General features: G+C 39.3%; 1 protein-coding gene across 1 annotated transcript in view; it reads right to left on the reverse strand.

The window, feature by feature from the left end:
* Fntb (farnesyltransferase, CAAX box, subunit beta) overlaps positions 1–21345 on the reverse strand; it is a 70618-nt gene extending 49273 nt beyond the window's left edge. The window contains exon 1 of the mRNA XM_076850348.2: positions 21105–21345. Coding sequence (XP_076706463.1) covers positions 21105–21248 — 144 coding nt within the window. The 5' untranslated portion in view covers positions 21249–21345. The remainder of the gene's footprint in view (positions 1–21104) is intronic.
* Between the last annotated feature and the right edge of the window lie 225 nt (positions 21346–21570).

The raw sequence follows: 21570 nt of genomic DNA on the forward strand, positions 1-21570 counted from the left end.
CCTCCCTGAGAAACTTAAAAATAAGTGTCATTTATTTCTGAAACATCCAGTTGAGTCAGAGCTTCCAGTCCCTTTGACAAGTGCACAAAAACTATTTGTGATGATGAGGGAAGCCGTGATGTGAATCTTCTAGAATGGCAGCCAATTTAAAATGCACTTATGTTTGGTTTTATGATATGCTTTTGGTATTTACACTTGAAGATGAATTTGAGGGATGATCTGGTTATGAATTCATAATCTCAAGAAACAGACTGAAGCCACCCTGAGAACCTGACTGGACAGGAATAGAAAGTTGTCCAAGATTATAAAGAATCTTTTTCCATTTCAGACACTCTCAGTGGACTAATATATAGCACCAGACTAAATGGAACACAGACGGTATTTGCAGGAAACTGAATGGGTCAGGAAAATATACCAGAAGCATGTCTGTAAGAACCTTATATGAAGATCTGCCTAGGATATATTGTCAAATCCAAGTGAGTTGATGAATTCTGAATGAAACAAAACCAACTGGGAGAAAATCTCACTTCCTTCACCCACACAAACCTATTCAAATCTGTATGACTTAATACTATTCAAGGGCTAATGGGCAAACCTACCTTCTCCTTAGCATTCTGACACATCCCTTGGGAAAAACCTTCCAAATCAGAATTCCTTAAAGAGAAGTCCCTCTTCAGCTTCTGTTTGGGCAACACAAGCAGCCATGCACTAGACAAGGAAAATGGGGGCTTATTTCTAAACTAATATACCTGACAAAAAAATGTGGAAATGTGTTCTACTGCAATCTGGAAAATGCTAAAAATACTCCCAATGTAGTGTCATTTCTCTTTAGACTTCTTAATCACACTTCTTCAGAATGAACAACTTGCATTCCAATGCAGTAACTGACTCATGCTGAAAATTCAAGTTATGAATTTTAATAAACACCTGTGTTGAACAGGTCAAGCTGTACATAAAAATGAACAAATATTGTCTCTTAGCACTGATGTATTTTTGACAACTTTATTGAGATATAATTAATATACCATTCAGTTCATTCATTTAAACTATATGACTCAATGACTTTTAGAAATTTTAGAACTGAGATGATGCTCAAAGAGTTTTGGATTTTGGAGCATTTCTGATTTGGGATTTTCAGATTAGGGATGCTCAACCTGGAAAATCTATGCAAATATTTCAAAACCTGAAAAACTCTAAACTCTGAAATACTTCTAGTCCTAAGCATTTCAGGTAGTGGATATTCAACTATATTATTTTGCAAGTAATATTCTGTTTTATGGATATAGCAGCATATTTTACTTATTAATTTATCAGTTGATGGACATTTGGGCTCTTTCTGTTGCTGGAGTCCTAGGCCAGAGGCCTGACTCTGGGAGTTCAAACAAATCAAGTCCTGCCACTCACCCCAAAAAACAGATGTAAAAAGTAATTATGAAAAGCAGGAAAGGAACTTTATAATCAATAGGTCATATTGGGAAGAAGAGTCAAATCAAACATCTCAACTTTGTCACTGAAGGTTCTAACATGAGCTTCAGGGTTGCACACAGGAAGTAACTGGGGCAGGAGCAAGAGGTATGCATAATTAAGTAGTCTTGGTCAAGCTAGGGTCTGAGTTATTATCTCAGTTCCAGTCCTGGGAAGTGGCTCCAGAGAAGTCTTATTGCTTGAGGGGGCAATCCTGTTCCCATTCTGAGATGATTGTTCCCACTTGGGGGACAGCCTCAGTTCCTGTCATGGGGTAATTGCTCTCACTTAAGGGTATGAGCTCATCATGCAGTGATCTGCCTGAGAGGTCCTGCTGTTCCTGGAATCCAAGATAACTGCAAGTTTAGATCAATGACTAGAGACTTCAGAGCACTGAACCAGGGGGTCTGGAACAGGATATTATAAAAGCTGGAGTTGTCTCAACAAGTCTTGAAAATACCTTAACTACTCTTATCTTGGTATCCTCATCTTGAAGGAGAATAAGGTAGATAAGGTAAACTTAGGGCAAATAAACCTTGTATTGTCATTTTTTTGTTTTGTTTTGTTGTTTTTTTGACAGATAACTCCATAAGTGATTAACTTATCTACACACAGAGGAGAGCAGGAATCTGGCCCAAAGCTTAAGGTAATAAAGGAGAAAGATACAATATAAAGGCAGATGTGTTGTGGGGGAGCATGGGAAGAATGGAGGAAATTTGGATTGGGCAAAAGGGAGGAAGGGGAGAGGAGAGGGCATGGGGGGTAGGAAAGATGGTGGTATGAGATGGTCATCATTACCCTAGGTACATGTACTACTGCATAAATGGCGCAAATCTACATCATATACAACTAGAGAAATGAAAAGTCGTGCTCCATTTGTGTACAATGAATTGAAAGGCATTCTGTTATTATAGAACTAATTAGAACAAATAAAAAAATAAGATAAATAAAGGCAGAGATGTCAATTTTTCCCGCATTTAACTATTCATTGGGCCCAACTGAAGAGTCAAGAGTCAGTGCTTGTTAGCAAAAGCAGTCCTAATTCCCTCTTACATTTCCATATTTTAGCTAATATGAAATATGCGTTATGAACTGTTGTGGCTCAGAACATGACATCCCAAAGTATGGCAATTTGGCAAGCAGAGTACTTTAAACTTTAGAACATTAGAAAGGCCTCAGAAGCAAGTTCTGTTCCACCTTCTACTGCCTTCCTATTTTGTCCTCCCTCCTTCCCCTGAAACAAGTCACAGAAACCAGAATTCCCAAAGATTGTCATAAAAATTAAAGTTCCTTTCCCCCAAAGCAAGCCATAAGAAGGTCATACTCTTTCCCTTTTCTTATCCCTTGAAGACCCTCATTTTGGAGAGATCCTAGCCCATACCTAGGAGGAAGGAATATTACAGACAGGACAAGAAGAATGTGGACGGGCTTTGCAGTCTGTCACCATCAGATTATATCCAATCACATTTCTATATGACTGCCCATTTTTTAACAATCTTAAGTATTCAGATACAGTTTTCCTGGGTCTTTGTCTGAAGGCTCCTATGTCACACAAAACTTTGATTAAAGAAATTTGTCATGCCTTTCTCTTGCTAACCTGTCTTCTGGGCCAGGAACGTGAGCTGTGGGCCTTCTGATGAGAAAGTAAAGGAATTTTATGGTTGCTACCCCTACAGAACTTTCTGGTACAAGTTTTTGGGGGACATATTTTTCATTTTTCTTGGGCATATATCTAGGAGCAGAATTGCTGGATCTTGTGGTAATTCTTCATTTAACTCCTGAGGAACTGCCAGGGTGCTTTCCAAAGTACCTACACCTTTTTTATATTCCCACCAGCAGTATATAAAGCTTCCAGTTTCTTTGCAGCCTAACCCATAGTTTTTATTATCTGTGTTTTGATTTTGGTTTTGATTTGCAGTGCCCTGATGGCTAATTATGTTAAGGATCTTTACATGGGCTTATTGAACATTTGTATATATATGCTTTAGAGAAATGTCTATTTAGATACTTTGCTCATTTTTAAAAATGGGTGCCTTGTTACTGAATTATAATAGTCTTTATATATTCTAGATACAGATCTCCTATTAGATATATAATTAGAAAAAATTTTATGCCCATTTTTTGGATTGTTTTTAGGAACTAAAATATATGATATACAATATTATGTTATACATGTGATATATATAAAATGTTGTTGCAATGCCCCTGGGGCCTCACAGATGCTAGGCTAGCATCTATCACTAAGCCACATCCCAAGACCTTAAAACTGGTATATTTTTTGATAGAAAAAGATCACCTCAGAGCACATGGTATGTTTTGAGAACACAACCTTAAAAATAATATTTAGCAGAGCTGGGGGTAGCTTAGTGGTAGAGCATATGCTTAGCAGGCATGAGGCCTTGGGTTTTTAAAAATGTACTTATCAGAGGATAAGAAAAATCAAAGCAATTCCCAAAATATGGAAATCGTTTTTGCCTCTCCTCCCCCTCATATAGCCTGCAGGTATTATATAAAATCTGAGTAAATTTGTTAGTAGTAAGATCAGGCATTTTTTGAATGTTCTAATTCTCATAGCAGAAGGAAAAGGGAAAAGGTAATTGTGTATAAAAAGAAAGAGAGTTAATGGGAAAGACCTGAGACTTCTATATTTAGAAAGTCCTGCTTGAAGGATGGACCCCAGGCTGATGTCCCGGAACCTACATTTTGAGAGGGTTCCTGCCATTCCTAGAACTGATAAGAAAGGGTTACAGTGCCTAAACCTATAAACATCACATTTATGCTAAAGAGAACTTTCCTTCTGGGAGTCTGAATGATGACTAGGCAAAGGGTGCCTATGTGACCAGCCCCCAATAAAAAGTGTAGATACTAAATCTCTAATTAGTTTCCCAAGTAGACAACATTTTGCAAGTGTTATCGCAATCAATGCTACAGGACTGAGAATACAGCTCGGAGGCAGAGTATATAAGACCCTGGATTCAATCCCCAGTACTGCAAAACAAATAAACAAACCTAGAAAATTTACACTGTCAGTTCTGGAGGAATTAAGAGCATCCTGTGTGAGTTCCAAAAGGTGCCAGATATGTTATCCCAAAATATTCCTCTTTGGTACCCAGATTATTTTGAGCTATTGGCCATTGAGAACCAGATGTAGGAAAAGCCTGATAAACAAGGCACGCGTTTCCTTTTGTAAAATTTTTACACTTATTTTACAGAAAATATCTCCTTTTTTCTTAGAGGAACAGGTAGACTCTTAACTCATCATTGGAGAAGCACTAACACAAATCTGTTTGCCAAACCTTACAAAATAACTCATTTCCATATTTTTTTCTGGCTCTTTTTATAACTTTCCTCTCCCACAGAGAAGCCCAAACTACTTTTCCTTTGTTTATTGAAAGTATTTTGTATTTAGAGGTAGGTTCTCCCTGAGTTGCTTAGGGCCTTGCTAAGTTGCTGAAGCTGGCTTTGACCTTGCAATCCTCCTGTCTCAGCCTCCCAAGCCACTGGGGTTACAGACAGGTGTGCACAACTGTGTCTAGAATGTACCCCTTGATGTTCTGCCTTACCTAAGGCCCAAAACAATAGAGCCAAATGACCAAAATTGGCTCTGAACTGTGAGCCAAAATTCATCTTTCCTTCTTTAAGTTGTTTCCTTTGGGTATTTTGTCACAGAAATAAAAAGCTGACTAATACACCTAAGTTCTACCCACCCCTTTGGTTACTGTGTGTATCTGTGTAACGTACATGTTAATAAACTTCTGATTGTTTTTATCTCATTAATTTTTCACTACTTTAATTTATAGAGCCCTAGCCAGATGGCCCAAGACGGTAGAGGATAAGAACTTTTTCCTGCCCCTTCACTTCACTGGGAGAGGACCCTTGGAAGTTTGTGCCTGTTTCCTTTAGACTTCACCTAAGAGTCTTTTCCCTTCGTTGATTTTACTTTGTATCCTGTTGCTATAATACATCATAATGATAAGTGAAACTATATATCTCTAAGTTCTTGCAGTAAATCAGTGAACCTAGAAATGGCACTGGGGACCTCCAACACACTAGCAGAATGAGAAATTTAGCCTTTGGGACAGAATTAAGGGAAGAATTCATAACTGAATAACATCTATACACAAAATATATAATTCAATTCCTTTTAAATTTTTATTTTATTAAAATCCTCACTTTAAAATAGGGGCTGGGCTTAGTGGTGAACACCTATAATCCCAGCAGCTCAGGAGGCTGAGACAGGTACATCATGAGGTCAAAACCAGCCTCAGCAAAATCGAGGCACTAAGCAACTCAGTGAGACCCTGTCTCTACATAAAAATACAAAACAGGGCTGGGGATGTGGATCATGTCAACTGCCCCTGAATTCAATCCCCAGTAACACCTTCCCCAAAATACAGTGGAACTTGGCTGGAAATGTACATCAGTGGTAGACAGCTTATCTGGAATGCATGAGGCCTTCAGTTCAACCTCAGCACTGCAAAAGGAAAAAAAAAAAAAAAAAAGGAAGAAAACAGAAAATATCAGGAAACTGAGGCTACCTATTTTTTAAAAAGTTACCTAAGTCATGAAGAACTGTGAACATGTCACAACTCTCAAATCTTACTTCAGAAAAAAAAGAGTAATAATTAATCAACTTCAATACAGGGAGGCTAAAATAATACCCACTTTCCCGGGCCTCTCCTTTTATCTTGAAGCTTCATGCTCCCTTTCCATCCCATAGGAACTGAGAGAATAGTCAGTTTAATCTCTTCCTTCTGCATTAAAAACGCCCATAGGCAAGGCAGTTACCAGCCTCTACAATGCAAAGGTTGTTTAACAGCCCCATAGCAACACATAATTTTCTTTTGCATAAACAGCAAAAGGCCTACAGGCTCATTTCCCTTGGGCACAGGGCACACAGTTCATAACCATGTTCATGAAAGTGATATGGTTCTCCTGAGAGAAGCCTAAAGCATCCGATATGCTTTAGAAACTCTGCTACATGAAAACATTCCAAGAAGGGCCAACAGGATCAGTCACTGAAGACTTAGTCACAGAGATTAGCTCTCTGATATTCAAAAATAGCCTGAAATAAAGGAACTTTGATTGGATCTAGTTCAAAACAATATAAGCTATTTAAAAATCTTGGGACAATTAGGAAAATTTCTAAATGAACTGAATATTAGGTGATATTATAAAATTATTTTTATTTTCTGAGGTGTAATGTTAATATCCATATATAGAAGAATGATGTGTTTAGAGAATGCTTTCACTTTCAAATATTCAGGGGAAAAAATATATATACACACACACATTTATATATGTATACATGTATGTATACACACATATAAACACCTGGATCAAAGGAAAAATTGTGTCTTGGCTAGAACATCCACGGGTTACGAACACCTTTGTCCTTGACAAGACTATTTCACAACTCTATAGATGAAGAAGTTAACTTGTAGAAAACTTAGTAATGCAAATAGCTTCCATGTATAGATATACAAATTTCAGCAGGTGAAATACACTTAATCATTGCCTTATAGATACTGCCTAGTTTTGCTCCATTTGCATTTTATCATTCCTTATCTGATTCTAAGTGGATGGTATTTTATAACAGTGTTATAACTGTTAATGACTGTTTTTGGTAAAAAGCACTGACTCTTCATTTGAGCCTGTAGATGTTCAAAAGGTAACTTAAAGCAGGACAAAAAGTTTGGCATCTCTGCCTTCATTTTGTATCCCTTTTATCATGTTAAACTTTGGGTCAGATTCTTGCTCAACTCTCAAGTAGTCATGTTCATCATTCAAGTGACCATCCCTCTTCAAGACTGAAGACACCAAGATAAGTAAGGTTATCAGCTGCCAGCTTTTACCACAGCCTGGTCTAAACCCACCAGAGCGGTACCTAGAGGACTGCAGGAATTGCCCTAAACCTTCTAGAAACAGCAGAGCATTTCAGGCAGATCACCCCATGGCGAGACTATCCTCCACAATGAGAGTTAATTACAGGAACTGAGGCTGCCCCCCTAAGCAGGAGCCATCATCTCAGGATGGGAACAGGATTGCCCCCTCAAGCAATAAGACTTCTTAGAGCCACCTTCCAAGACCAGAACTGAGATAATTATCAACCAGATCACAGTTTGACCAAGACTACCTACTTATGCATACCTCTTGCCCTGTCCCAATTCTTCCTCTGTTTAACCCTGAAGCTCATGTTAGTACCCGCCAAGACAGAGCAGCTGGTCCCCTTGTCTTTTCAGTATATCTACACAGACTAAAGTTCCTTTCCCACCTTTCACCATTACTTTTTTATTTTATTTCTTTGGGATGAGTGGCCATATCTGATTCATTGGAATTCCCAGAGCCAGCACCTTCATTTGAAAACTCTAGTACTACTCTGAGTTCTCCAAATAGTTATAATACCTTACTGATTCCTTTATTAATTAATGAGTTAAATAAAAATCTTTAACATAGTTCATTTTACATCTGTATGAGTCATAATTTTATCCTCTTTAAAATCCAATTTTTTAGTTTGTATGGGGGATTAGGTGGAGAATAAACAGGTAATGTCAATTCTTTTGTAAATCTGAAATATAAAAAAAGTTGGAGGAAGTTACTAAGAATTAAAACAAGGACTGGGATTGTGGCTCAACGGTAGAGCGCTCGCCTAGCACAGGCGGGACCTGGATTTGATCCTCAGCACCACATAAAAATAAAGGCATTGTGTTGTGTTCATCTACACCTAAGAAATAAATATTAAAAAAAAAAGGAATTAAAACAAAACACTTAGTACCCAGATGCCACCATGACTGCCTTATCTAGGTATAAGAAAGATTTTTGAGAAGTATAACAAATCTGAATACACACATACACAATGCATTTATATGTATCATGAACAAATAAATGCTTAATTCTATTATAAAGTGTTTCTGGTAATTAAAGAATAAATACAATGAAACTAGGTGCAGTGGGGCATGCCCGTAATCCCAGTCACTCAGGAGACCGAGGTAGAAAGATCACAAGTTCAAGGCCAGCCTCAGTAATTTAGTGAGACCCTATCTCAAAATAAGAAAAAGAGGATGGGGATGTAGCTCAGTGGTAGAGCATCCCTGGATTCAATCTCTAAGTACAAAAAAAAATCAAATGAATTACCACTCTATATCCATTGGTAGAATAACAGACAACAACACTGGTCAGGATATAGGGCAATCCAAGCTCTCATACACTGCTGGTGAAGTGTAAAATGTACAACCATGATGGTAAAGGATAGTGGTTTCTTATGAAAGTAAAAATACGCCTACCCTGTGATCCAGCAATTCTGCCTCTAGGTTTTTACCCAAGAAAAATAAAAACACATGAAGACTTCTATAAATGTGTTCATAACAGTATTATTCATAATAGCCACATTTTAGAAACAGCTCTTGTCTAGTAATAGAATAGTTTTTGTTTGCTTGTTTGTTTGCAACACCGGAGTCTGAACCCAGAGGTACTCTACCACGGAGCTACATCCCCAACCCTCTTCCTAAAATTTTTAAATTTTGAGACAGTCTAACTAAATTGCCCAAGCTATCCTCAAATTGCAATTGTCTTGCCTCAGCCTTCCAAATTGCTAGGATTGCAGGCATGCGCCACCATGCCCAACAAGGATAGATTTTTGGGGGGTGGGGGAGGGTACTGGGGATTGAACCCAGAGGCGCTTTACCACTGAACCACATCCTCTGCTTTATTTTGAGACAACATCTCACTAAGTTGCTTAACCTAACTAAGTTGCTGAGGCTGGTCTTGAACTTGTGATTCTCATATCTATGCCTCCCAAGTTGCTGTGATTAGAGGCATGTGCCACCATTCCTGGCAAAGATAGATTTTAAAACAAACAAAAAACCCTGTAATACATTTATAAAAATACCATTCAGGGCTGGGATTGTGGCTCAGTGGGAGAGAACTTGCCTAGCATGTATGAGGCACTGGGTTCGATTCTCAGCACCACACACAAATATATGAATAAAATAAAAGTCCACTGATGATTAAAAAAAATAAAAATACCATTCAGCCTTTTAAAAGGGACAATTACTGATGCACAGAACAATGTGAATGAACCTTATAAACATGCTGTATGAAAGATGCCTTACACAAAAGAACACATACTGTATGACCTCATTTACTTAAACTTCTATAAAAGGCAAAACAAACCTATTAAAAAAAATCAGACACTAGATGCCCAGAAGAGGATAGGAGTCGCCAATTGAGAAGAAGCATGAAGAAATGTTCTGGAGTGATGGTGATGTTCCCTATCTTCATAAAGTTATACTTAGGATATTCAGATCTTATTGTTTCTGAACTTTATCTTGAAAGAAAAAGAACTGTAGACAAATATCAAATTTTAATTAAGGACATGCATATTGAAATATTTAGGAAACAATACATTGATATCTACAATTCATTAAGAAAATATGGATCCCAGTAGATTGGGAGGCTGAGGCAGGAAGATCGAGAGTTCAAAGCCAGCCTCAGCAAAAGCGTGGCACTAAGCAACTCAGTGAGACCCTGTCTGTAAATAAAATATAAAATAGGGATGGGGATGTAGCTCAGTGGTCAAGTGCCCCTGAGTTCAATTCCCAGTACCAAAAAAAAAAAAGAAAGGATGGCTAGAGGTTGGAGGTGCAGCTCAGTGCAGGACATGTGTTTACCGTGCTTTAGGACCTCAGCACCAAAGAAAAATATAGGATAGGGAAATAAACAAATGAATCATTGTGTGATTTTTTTAAAAATACAGCAGAATGTTAACAAAAGAATCTAGATGATGAGTAAACTGCTTATTCATTGTAAAATTCTTCCAACTGCTATACTGGAAATTTCACAATAAACTACTAGAAAAAGTGCAAAGAAATATCTTCAACACTTTCTCATCTTTCCTTTATGTTCTAGGTGTCTGGAATATGCTGGGAGCCATCAGCCAAGTAGGTATGACAAATTCCTTGCCAGCTTACTCCCATGCTGTCTAGTGGAAGGACTTCTGAAAGGTGACCTTGCTCAAGGACCAGGGCAGGATCCGTGTTTAGGGTGTTCCCCCTTTAGAATAGGGCAGTTTAGCATAATAGGAGAGTAGGGTGTTTCCCCTTTAGAATAGGGCAGTTTAGCATAATAGGAGAGTAGGGTGTTTCCCCTTTAGAATAGGGCAGTTTAGTATAATAGGAGATTAGGGTGTTCCTCTTTTGGAATAGGGCGTATCCTGCTGCTGAGTTCCTCTTGAGTGCTTAGGGTCAAACAGTATATTTTGGGAGACAGAAGCCCATGCGGTGTGGATTTGGGAGGAGAGGATTTGGGCAGAGAACGGAGTGGATTTGGGCAGAGAACGTGGATTCCCCCAGAGCGTGTTTGTAGACGGCCGGTGTGAGTTCGGGAATAAAGAATTGCTGTTTGAATCTACAAGCTGTGTGGAGACTCGTGATTTGTGCCCAGCCAGAGACTGCGGCAGGAATATATCTCTAACAAAAGAGAAAAAGATTCCTGCCTCTGAGGAGCTTGCTTTGTGCTCACCCACACTAGTTAAACAAAAGCATATTGAAGAGCAGAGAAAGAGAGGACCTCCCCACCTGAGGAGCAGTGCTAGAAAACTAGTAACCCAGAGGCTGGGGAAAAGCTCAGTGGTACAGCACTTGCCTAGCAGGAGCAAGGCTCAGTTTCCATCCCTAGCACCACAAAACAAACAACAAAAAAAATAACATAGCCCAGGAGCAGATTCACTGAGAACTAGCTATACTTATTAGAAATGTAAGTTCTCAGGTAGGCGCAGACTGAAATATCAGAACCTATAGGTATGGGGTCCACTCAACTATTTTTCGTTTGTTTGTTTGGGGTGCTGAGAACTGAACCAAGTAGTGCTTTACCACTGAGTTATACCTCAGTCTTTTTTTACTTTTTATTTTGAGACAGGGTCTCACTAAGTTGTTTAGGGCCTTGCTAAGTTTCTGAGGCTGGCTTCAAATTTGTGATCTTCCTGTTACTGAGATTACAGGCGTGAGCCACAGGGGCTCAGCCACTCAACTGTTTTTAACAAGCTTCCAGAGAATTCTGATGATGCTAATGTTTGATAGATCAAAGGTTTTTAGCAGTAGTAAAATTCACTAAATTTTAGTTCAGAAGTTGATGCATGGGATTTTACTTCAAATGGTACCTTTTTCATTCATAATTACTTCTTCTTATTTTTTTTAAATACTCACCAAACATTTCTTCTCAACTAGCAAAGAATAAACAAAGATAAATAACTTTTTTTTCCCTTTTTTCTTAAAGGGCTCCCCCACCCCCACCCCTGGTGGTTCTGAAGATCAAACCAAAGGTTTCCTGCATACCAAGCAAGCACTGCTTCCACTCAACGAACAGTTTTAATGTTTAAGAAATAAAACATTTACATGATCAAATAACCTAATGTTTGGGAGATGCAGGGGATCAGAATATGGCATCCCAAAATAAGACTGTAGGAGAACAGAATACATCAGTCCAAAATAATCCTCTTTAGTATAGGATTATTTTGAGATGACTATTTTAAGAAAGAGCAGACACAAGCTCTGAAAACAGAACAGAAGTTACCCTTTTGTAAGGGAAATTTACATCTTTAAAAGAGATCTCTATTTCTCCGCCCCACCCCATAAGAAAAGAAGAACTCTGGACTCATCAATGGGAATATTGCACAGTCATGTATAAAAATTTTTGTATTTCAATGGAAAATCATGCATTGTCTTTGAATTCTGAGTTGTGTGTAGGTTACTGATAGATATGCACACTGTCTTGTCCTACCATTTTCACTTGTTTTTCCTCTCCTCGATGGAAAAGCCTGTTTTGCTCCTATTTGAAACTCAATTTCTTTACTCTATATAAATTTGCTTTCTGACTGTTTGAACTGGCCATACTATCTACCTGGTTCCTTCATACATGAGTAAAATAAAAATTTTAACACATGTTCATTCTTATCTGTATGAGTCATAATTTCACCTTTTCTGAAAATTATCTTTAACAGTAGATATACACACTATTGAGATTTAAAAAAATGTTAAATGAAAAAAAAAAAACAAGATGGGAGAGTATGATAATTTACATAAACTTTTCAAAAAAAATACACAAATACACTTGTTTATGCATTCCCCAAAGGATGGAAAGCGAAGAAGTGGAAGAATTAACACATCCAATTCATGATAGAACTATATGCTGTGGGCAGGGAGGCAAACTGAACTGTGGATATGGTTAAAGGAAACTCTGGCTGTTTTGTTTCCTTTAAACAAACACCCAGAAGGAGGAAAAAAAGAAAACTTAACAACAGTTAATGCTAGGTTACAAAAAATGGCTGTTAATTACATCATTATTTATTTTTGTTCATTAAAAATTTCTTAGAAGGGGGCTGGGGTTGTGGCTCAGAGGCAGAGCGCTTGCCTGGCATGCGTGAGGCACTGGATTCAATCCTCAGCACCACATAAAATAAAATAAAGTTACTGTGTCCACCTATAACCAAAAAAATAAATATTAAAAAAAAATTTCTTACAGGTGGGGCTGGGGATATAGCTCAGTTGGTAGAGCCTTGCTTTGCATATACAAGGCCCTGGGTTCAATCCCCAGCACCAAAAAAAAAAAAAAAAAAAAAATCTTAGAGGAACAAAAGGATTCCCAAGTACTTAGTTCTGTGATGCTTCCTGACCCACACCCCACACACAAAAAAGCTGTGCCCTGGGGCTGGGATTGTGGCTCAGCCTTAGAGCACTAGCCTAGCTAGCTAGCACAGGTGCACTCAGCACCACATAAAAATAAAGGCATTGTATTGTGTCCATCTACATAAAAATAAATAAATAAATAAACATTTAAAAAATGTTGTGTTATCAGTTTGTGCCCCCAAAGTGCAGCGTTGATAAGTCCACTGTTTAGATGTCATTTGTTTTTCCATCAAAACAATGTAATACCTGATAGGTTCTCAGGTCAACCTACACAAACCAATTTAATGAATAACACCACAAATGTTAATACTAATAGTACATCTCTCACCTCCTCCAGCTATGAAGTAACTGATCACTTAGTATATAGCAAAAATGGGATACAAGAATTCAGAATTAAGGTTTATTAATTTGGAAGAAGTTTATACTGCTTGACAGGGCATGGGCTAGGTCATCCTGTGTACAGAGTGTTATTAGGTTTACTTAACTCTGTGTGTGTGTGTGTGTGTGTGTGTGTGTAAATACTATAATTGCATATGTTTAAAGTACATAATGTAAGCTCAAATACATATTTATATATATACACACATATATACAATATATTTGAATGTGTGCACTAGTTTTGAAGCTTGAATTTGACAGGCAGTCAGTATAGATAGGTAAATTGAGTCAGGTGGGATCAAGGAGGCCAATTTTGAGTGAGTTGGGAAAGTAGGAGACAGTCCCCTGAGAGATTGAAATGTTAATTCCTTTAGAGCCCTTCTTCCTCCACCTTTATCAAGAAACTGCCCTGCTCCAACCTGTTGCTAAGGTAATCGGTCCCAGGAATTAGCCCTCCCTACAGGGAGCCATAAAGTTGTTAATTAAAGTGTCCTAGGCTGCTCCATCCTGCCCTTCCCCCTTCAGCCCACCTGTTTCCTACCTTTTGGCTCTCCCACCGAGCATTCCTGGGCCTAGTCAGGTACAGGAAGGAGAAAGATTAGGGAAGAGGTCAGGAGAGCAAAGAAAGCCTACAAGATATAAAAAGAGCAGAACACCTCTCTTGGGGGGGATACCAGGATATGAGCTATGGCCCCCTTCTCCCTCCTGAGAGAAGTCTATGTTGCCCCTTTTTAAATAAATCCTGCTTTATATGCTTGCCTCTGCGTGCTTCTCTAATGTTCAAACTTCAACTTGTGAGGAAGCAGAACTCGGTTGTGTTATCAGTTTGTGCATATTAATAATGGACAGACTGTGCTAGATTCTAGGGGCCAGAGATTAAGTGTCTTAACTGATGTCCCTCAGATTTGGACGTCATGGCAAAAAATAAATGAAAATGTAACCATCTGCCTACATTCTTGACAACTTTGCTTAAAAGATGTCTCATTTTTTCCCCCTAGAAATCCAATCAATAGAAGCATAGAATAATTTCTATTCACCAACAAGCGGTAAAAACCAATAAATGCATTTGGTACTTCCTTTCTCATAGTTTCTGTCTAGAGACAACAGGATGCACCAACTCTCCTATGGTGGACCGTCACTTCCCTTCCCCATACATCTCTACGTCTCTCCCAGGGGAGGACCATTCCAGAAAGCAGATCTGCTGCCTGAAATCCAGACTTTTGCTTAAGCTGTGATAAAAGAATCATTAATATGATAAATACAAAGCAAGATTCTTCCTAAAAAATTTTATCCCTCAGAAAAAACGATTCACTTTATAATCAAATACTTACAAAAGTATTTCTTGCTGTAGGGAGCTCTTTCATTGTCCTTATTTTGAATAAAAAACACCATGTGAGGATGAAGCAGTAGCCTAAAACAACCTCAGACAAGGTCTAGTTTGGGCAGCCTTGGTTAATGGTATTAGTGAAAGAAGGCAAATTATATACCAAATTTGCAATTATTCCAGTAAATTCGCATTTCCATGTGTAAGTTACCAATTTGAACTAGCCTTTCATTATCTTTTTTTAAAATTTATTTTTTAGTTGTAGTTGGACACAATATCCTTATTTATTTTTATGTGGTACTGAGGATAGAACCCAGTGCCTCACACATGCGAGGCAGGCACTCTACCAATGAGATACTCAGCCCTCGTTATCTTTCTGTCTTTCTTTTTTAACTACTGGGAATTGAATCCAGTGGCACTCTACCATTTTGCTCCCCAGCCCTTTTTTTTTATTTTGAGGCAGGGTCTCAGTAAGTCACTGAGATTGGCCTCAAATTTGTGATCTCCTGCCTCAGCCTTCCCAGCTTTCCCAGGATTTACAGGTGTGTGCCACCAAGCCCAGTTATCAAAGATCATTTTAAAAAGTAACAAAATGATTAAGTTGTGATGATCATAATATGCACCAACTGGTCACATTATGAAAAACAATTCCAATGTTATACAAGTGGATACTTGTAACTTGGGATAAATTATTCAATGAAAATTATCCTACACATATTCAAAAAGGACATATCTCAAGGAACTGAATATGTGCTCTAGAAAACCATATTGGCTTACTCAAAAAAGTGGTTCCAGTGATGATTAAAATACTGAGGTCAAAGACACATGTGAAAACTGGGCATAGTGGTGAAAGTCTGTAATCCCAGCTATACAGGAGGCCCAGGCAAGAGGATCACAAGTTTGAGATGAGCCTGGATAACCTAGCAAGAACCTTTTCAAAAAATAAAAAGGAATGGGGTTGTAGCTCAGTGGTAAAGTGTCCCTGGGTTCAATCCCCAGTACTGAAAAATGAAAAGAAATAAAAAGTGGTAGGTGGGCAAGAGATGTTAAAAAAAAAAAAAAAAAAGAGAGACATATAAAAAGTTTGAAGACAAACATTTTATGAATAATAGAAGAGAAACCAATATTTCTAAACTAGTGTTACTTTATAAAGTATGTGATTTTATCTACTTATTTATTTACAGTGCTATGGATCAAGCCCAAGGGCCTCTAACATGGTGGGCAAGTGCTCTATGACTGATCTACATCCCTAGCAAGTACATGATTTTTAAATGGTATAGGTACATTTATTTGGTTAGTGTTACAATGCTAGGGATGAAACCTAGGGTCTCTCACATGCTAAGTAAATGTTCTACAACTAAGCTACATCCCTAGCCCCGAGGTACGTAAATTTAAACATAATTCTATTAGTAGGCTTTTGATTTGTTCATTGACATGCCTAAAAGTCCAAGTATCTTCAACTTGACCAAAACACCTTTTGGGGACTTTTTCATAGGGAAATCTGACATCTAAGACTGCCTTATAGTTGCACAATATGGTATATATTAAATTTTAATAAAAATAAAGTTGAAGTGCTGGGGTAGAGCATTTCAGTGGTAGAGCATTTGCCTAGCATGTCTGAAGCAGCGAGTTTGATCCTCAGTACCACATAAAAATAAGTAAACAAAATAAAGGAATTGTGTTCATCTACAACTAAAAAAAATTTTTTAAATAAAATAAAATTAAATTGATTCACATAGCTAGCCTAATGTGCACTTCACCAAACCAAGCTCTAGTTTCTTCTATCAGAGACATAAAAAAACTGGGAAGTTTAATCATATTGAGTAAATTGTTCCATCTCCATTTACTAATCTTGCAGAGACTACACCATGAGGCAAGTATACAGCAGGAATCCAGGATTCTCTCCTGGAACTTTCTGATCCTTGGCCACGATAGCCTACTGCCCACCACTTGAAACCAACCTGCTCTCAACACCCCTCCAGCATGCCTCATTTCCTACCATATCTGACCTGCACCCTCCATTCTGGGTAGGCCATCATCCTAATTGTGCCCCATCAAGCCTAAGTCTTCCCCGCTACGGGGTCATTCTAATGGAATGGTTCCCCCAACTCCACCCTGTAGTGCCCAACCACAGTTCCGCATTCTCCACAAAGTCATCCCAATCTTCTCAGGCCACAGAGCGCTCTTCCATTTCCCAGACAATGCAGTAATAACCAGCACTCTGAAATTGATTCAGGCATCCTTTTTTTCCTGAGAGAAAAAGAACTTTGAGAATAGGAACCAAGACTAATAATTCTTTTATTGTCCCCTCAGAGTTGATTGTCACTTGACTGAATGCTGTCTAATGACATTGTGTCATTTCAAGTGGAGGAAGGTTTGGCCCCTGTTCAAGGGCAAACTAAAAGAAAAACAGGAGTAGTGTCTATTGTAAACAACCATCTTGGCAAGACTGCAATCACGGAGACTACCAGCATTAACCTACTGGCCTGAATCAGTGTTTGCAATGGAGTGACTCCAAATGCACAATACAGAAGGCAAGCTCTAACAACACAACGCATCTTGTTTCTGGAGTCATGAAAGACCCATGCATCACATGACAAAACACTTGTCAAGGGAGAGACGGTCAAAAACTACCATTCCTCATTACCTCCATGACTGTCACCATGAACTAAGCTGTCATCACCTCACCCAGGATATTGCAATAGCCTCCTAACTGGTTTCCCCGCATCCACCCTCGCCTCCCCACTATCTGCTCTGATCATGGATCATTGAGTCCTGGCAGGAAACAGATGGCACAAAGTAGGTGAATCCAGGAGAGTTTACACAGGAACTATTTAAAAAGGTGTGGGCAGATGTAGAGAACCCACAAAGGCGAATACAGCATCTGGAGCGGGGGAACTCCAGGGCACTTAACCCTTCTAGACCTGAAGGTGTGAAGGAAAGGAGTGGAAAGGGAGACAGGGAGCTCTACGGAAAAGATATCTGAGAGATGTGACCTTCAGTCTAGAGAAACTCTAGCCCACACAACCCTGCAGAAGAGAAGAAATACACTGTATTCTTCTCCCTCTTTCTCACCTCCTAGCAATATTTCCATGTCCCAAAACAACCAGCAGCACTAGGCAAGGGAATCTGATGTACCCCAGGATATGCATGGAAAAGCACCGAGTGAATCTAGGAGATAAATAAACACTATCTAGCCAAGTGGTTTCCCAGTTTTAAAATACTTATAAACAGCCAATCAGGTTCTGTGCGATCCCATCTCCTCTCTTGCTCTCTCCTGCCTCGAGACTTTTGCACTTGCTGCTCTCTCCTCAGAAGGTTCTTCTGCCAGATCCATGCATAATTTATTCCCTCATGTACTTCAGGTCTCAGTTCAAATGTAACATCAGTTTTATCTTTCACCATTCCAAGAACACCTCTTGTTTTCCTCCTTATTGATCTCCACAGCATGTCTAATTATTTATTATTATTTTTTTAAATAAAGTAATTAATTAATTTTGTGGTGGTAAAGTTGGGGATTAGCCCAGGGCCTCGTGCATGCCAGGGAAGCACTCTACCACTAAATTACACCTCCAGCCCTATATTTTTTCTTTAATTGACACCTCCCTGACCTGGAACAAGTTTCCTAAAAACATCAAATCAATCTCCTCTGTTCACTGACTTATGCCAAGTGCCTAGAACAGAGCCTAACACATAAAAGTCCATCAAATATTTGTTAAAAGAATGAATAGAGGGGCTGGAATTGTGGCTCAGTGGTAGAGCACTTGCCTGGCATGTGTGAAGCCCTGGGTTCAATCCTCAGCACCACATATAAATGAATAAATAGAATTAAAAAAAAAACATTTACAACTAAAAAAATATTTTTTAAAAAATGAATGGAACAGAGGACCCCCAGCAAAGGGTTCTTCCAAATAAATAAGTCTCCTGATAATCAGAAATGAGAAGCATTGTTTTTTTTAAACATTTATTTTTTTTTTAGTTGTAGTTGAACACAATTTATTTATTTTTATGTGGTCTGAGGATCGAACCCAGGCCCTTGCATGTGCTAGGCAAGTGCCCTACCACTGAGCCACAACCCCAGCCCAGCATTTGTTTTTTTTACAATGGCACAAAACTGAGCAGTCAGTAAATCCCTATGAATATATGGAGGCTTCGGTCAAAACCAAAAGAATAAGAGCATCCTCTGTAAACAACAGTAGGATACCCTAACAAGGTTGCTGTTTCTGATGAATGTATCATCATTAACTTACCAATCTGGTACTTCTCTAACCTCAGTATTCTCATCTGCAAAACGTATAAGGAATGAAAGAAACAATGTACAGAGAACATTTATTACAGTGCTGGGACCAAATAAATGGTTGCTATCATGATTATTAAAACACTGAGAAAGCCACAGAATGAGATACCACATTTCTTTCTACTAACTGCATCTAATCATCTAAAACCTAAAATGTGAGCTAATTATGACATGGAAAAGAAATATAAGATGCTATACTACCTATCAAATCTTTGGGCCCATGTCTGAAAGATGCTCTATAATAATATATCAGGACCTAGCATCCTTTCTCAGCCTTGGCCTTGGCCTAGTCCTTTGAAGATGAAGGACCTTATATCCATTTTTGCATTGCTCATTGTGTCTGCTGTTTTCCTGCTTATTTTTGTTGGTGTTTTCCACGCAGGACTAAGCAGGTAGGAACTTCAGCAATTTACGAGGGGGGAATGGGGTGTAGCAGTATATAAAACAGAGAAAGAGCAGATCAGAAAAACTCCTTATCATGTCCCTGTTTTTAATTTGCTTCTCAACCCATAGAAGTCTCTATATTGGCCTCATAATTAACAGACCAACTTCTGATTTCCTTTTCTCCCCTAGCTTATCTTCTAGGTCAATTCAGTTAACTACATAAAGAATAACATCAGGGATGAGAAGGCAAAAAGAAAAAGAAAAGATAATCTCATAGTCTAAAGTCAAATCAAAAGAAAACAGAATTGTCCTGAATCAACTCAACAATTCATCACTTAGGAACACTGCAAAGATCCTGTAGGTTTTTCCCTGATGGGAGATGTCTTTGTGCTCCTTTGCAAAAGACTTTTGTAGGATACACTGGTGAACTAACTAACCTGAGGAGCTACGTTTAAAAGGTAAGGGTTTCCTTTACTATTCATTAAACTCATAAAGCATGAAATATTCCCTCCGCTACTAAACATATAACCATGCATTCAAGCCCTTGTTTTGTTATAAATGTATAATTATATATAAAGTCCTAATGGTACAGTAAAATAATTACTGCTACTAATTTTGCCTACATAGAGGCACCCAGATTCAGGTATGAAAAATAAAGCAGTTCCCTTCAAGATTAATAAGCGTGGGGACTGATCTTACTAAGATATCTTATTTTAGTAAGCAGCAGGATGTTTATTTGTTAGTGCTAAAAAGAATCATCCTGACCACTCCTCCTAGTAACAGATGGTTAAACAGCTCTACAACAACAAATTTGGGAACAATTCCAGTTTGGGAATGAGAAAAAAAATGAAACTGTAGTTCACTACAGTTTCCTACTTTTCAAAATGATAAGTTTCGATTCTATCTCTAGGCCTTAGTGAATGAAAAACAGTTCAAAATTCGTATTTTATTTTAGCACCTTCCAAACTGTTGTTTTCCTGCCTGTCTTCCCAACCAGGTTCCTGGTCAAAAACTGTTTTATTTCTCTGTACTTCCAGCGTTTAATATTGTGTCCAACGTGTACATAACTGGTGCTCAAAGAGCCACCAAAATGCCCATCACGAGGCAGGCCCCAACCTGGCACGGCCGTCAGAAATTAACAGATTATGGGATGGCCTAAACGCAGTCTGGCCGTTCGGTCCTCTCGGCGTCCCGAAATTGCAAGCAGGTGGAGGAAAGTGCACTGTCCCTGAACCTCCCGACGTCCCAGCAGAATGAAGTGGACTGACTGATCCGCCCGAGCTGTTGAGGGCTCCAGGCACAGAACAGGTTCTCTCCGCTCTCTGAGGTAGAGAAGACCCGGGTCCATCCTCTCTCCCAACCTCAACTCTGACAACGACCCCTACCCAATACCGCCCCACAAACGCTGCACTCGGAAGCCCCAGCCTGGGCGCCCAGAGCATGCCAGAGAGGGCGCCGCGGTGCACTGTGGGAGGAGTAGTTCCGCGCTGAGTTCCGCACCCCGGCAGCCCGGCGGATGGGACTGCCGCTCCCAGAAGGCCCCGCGCGGGCGCCTCGCCCAGTCCTGCCACCTCACCTGTTCTATGGACGTGACTGTTTCCACCGAGTCGTCCTGCAACCGCTCCCGCGCGTGCTCGGGCCTCAGACTGTACAGCGGTTCTGACCAGACAGGGGAGGAAGATGGAGGGCAGTAGTAGGTGAAGGAACTCGGAGAAGCCATGATCAGGAGAGCAGCGGGCGGTGTATAGGACTCCGCTTCGTCCAGCAACAACGCGCATTGAAACTCGAGCGGGCTAAGGCGCTACGGAGTGTGGGTAGAGTCAAAAAGATTTTGAACGCGAATCTCTCCTCCCACCTACACATCTTCAGGGAGTGAGTTACTAAGATGCTGCCGCCCCCCATTGGGCAGATAGGTTGCTGCAAGAACTCAGCTTCCTGGAGCGAAGGCTGTGTACATCTGAATTACAGATGGTGTAAGATGCCTTGGTTCGTTATGCAAATTTTTAAAAAACTTCAGCATTCTGCTTATTCTGTAATTCACT

This window comes from Callospermophilus lateralis, chromosome 3, assembly GCF_048772815.1.
Source record: "Callospermophilus lateralis isolate mCalLat2 chromosome 3, mCalLat2.hap1, whole genome shotgun sequence".
Taxonomy (NCBI): Eukaryota; Metazoa; Chordata; class Mammalia; order Rodentia; family Sciuridae; genus Callospermophilus; species Callospermophilus lateralis.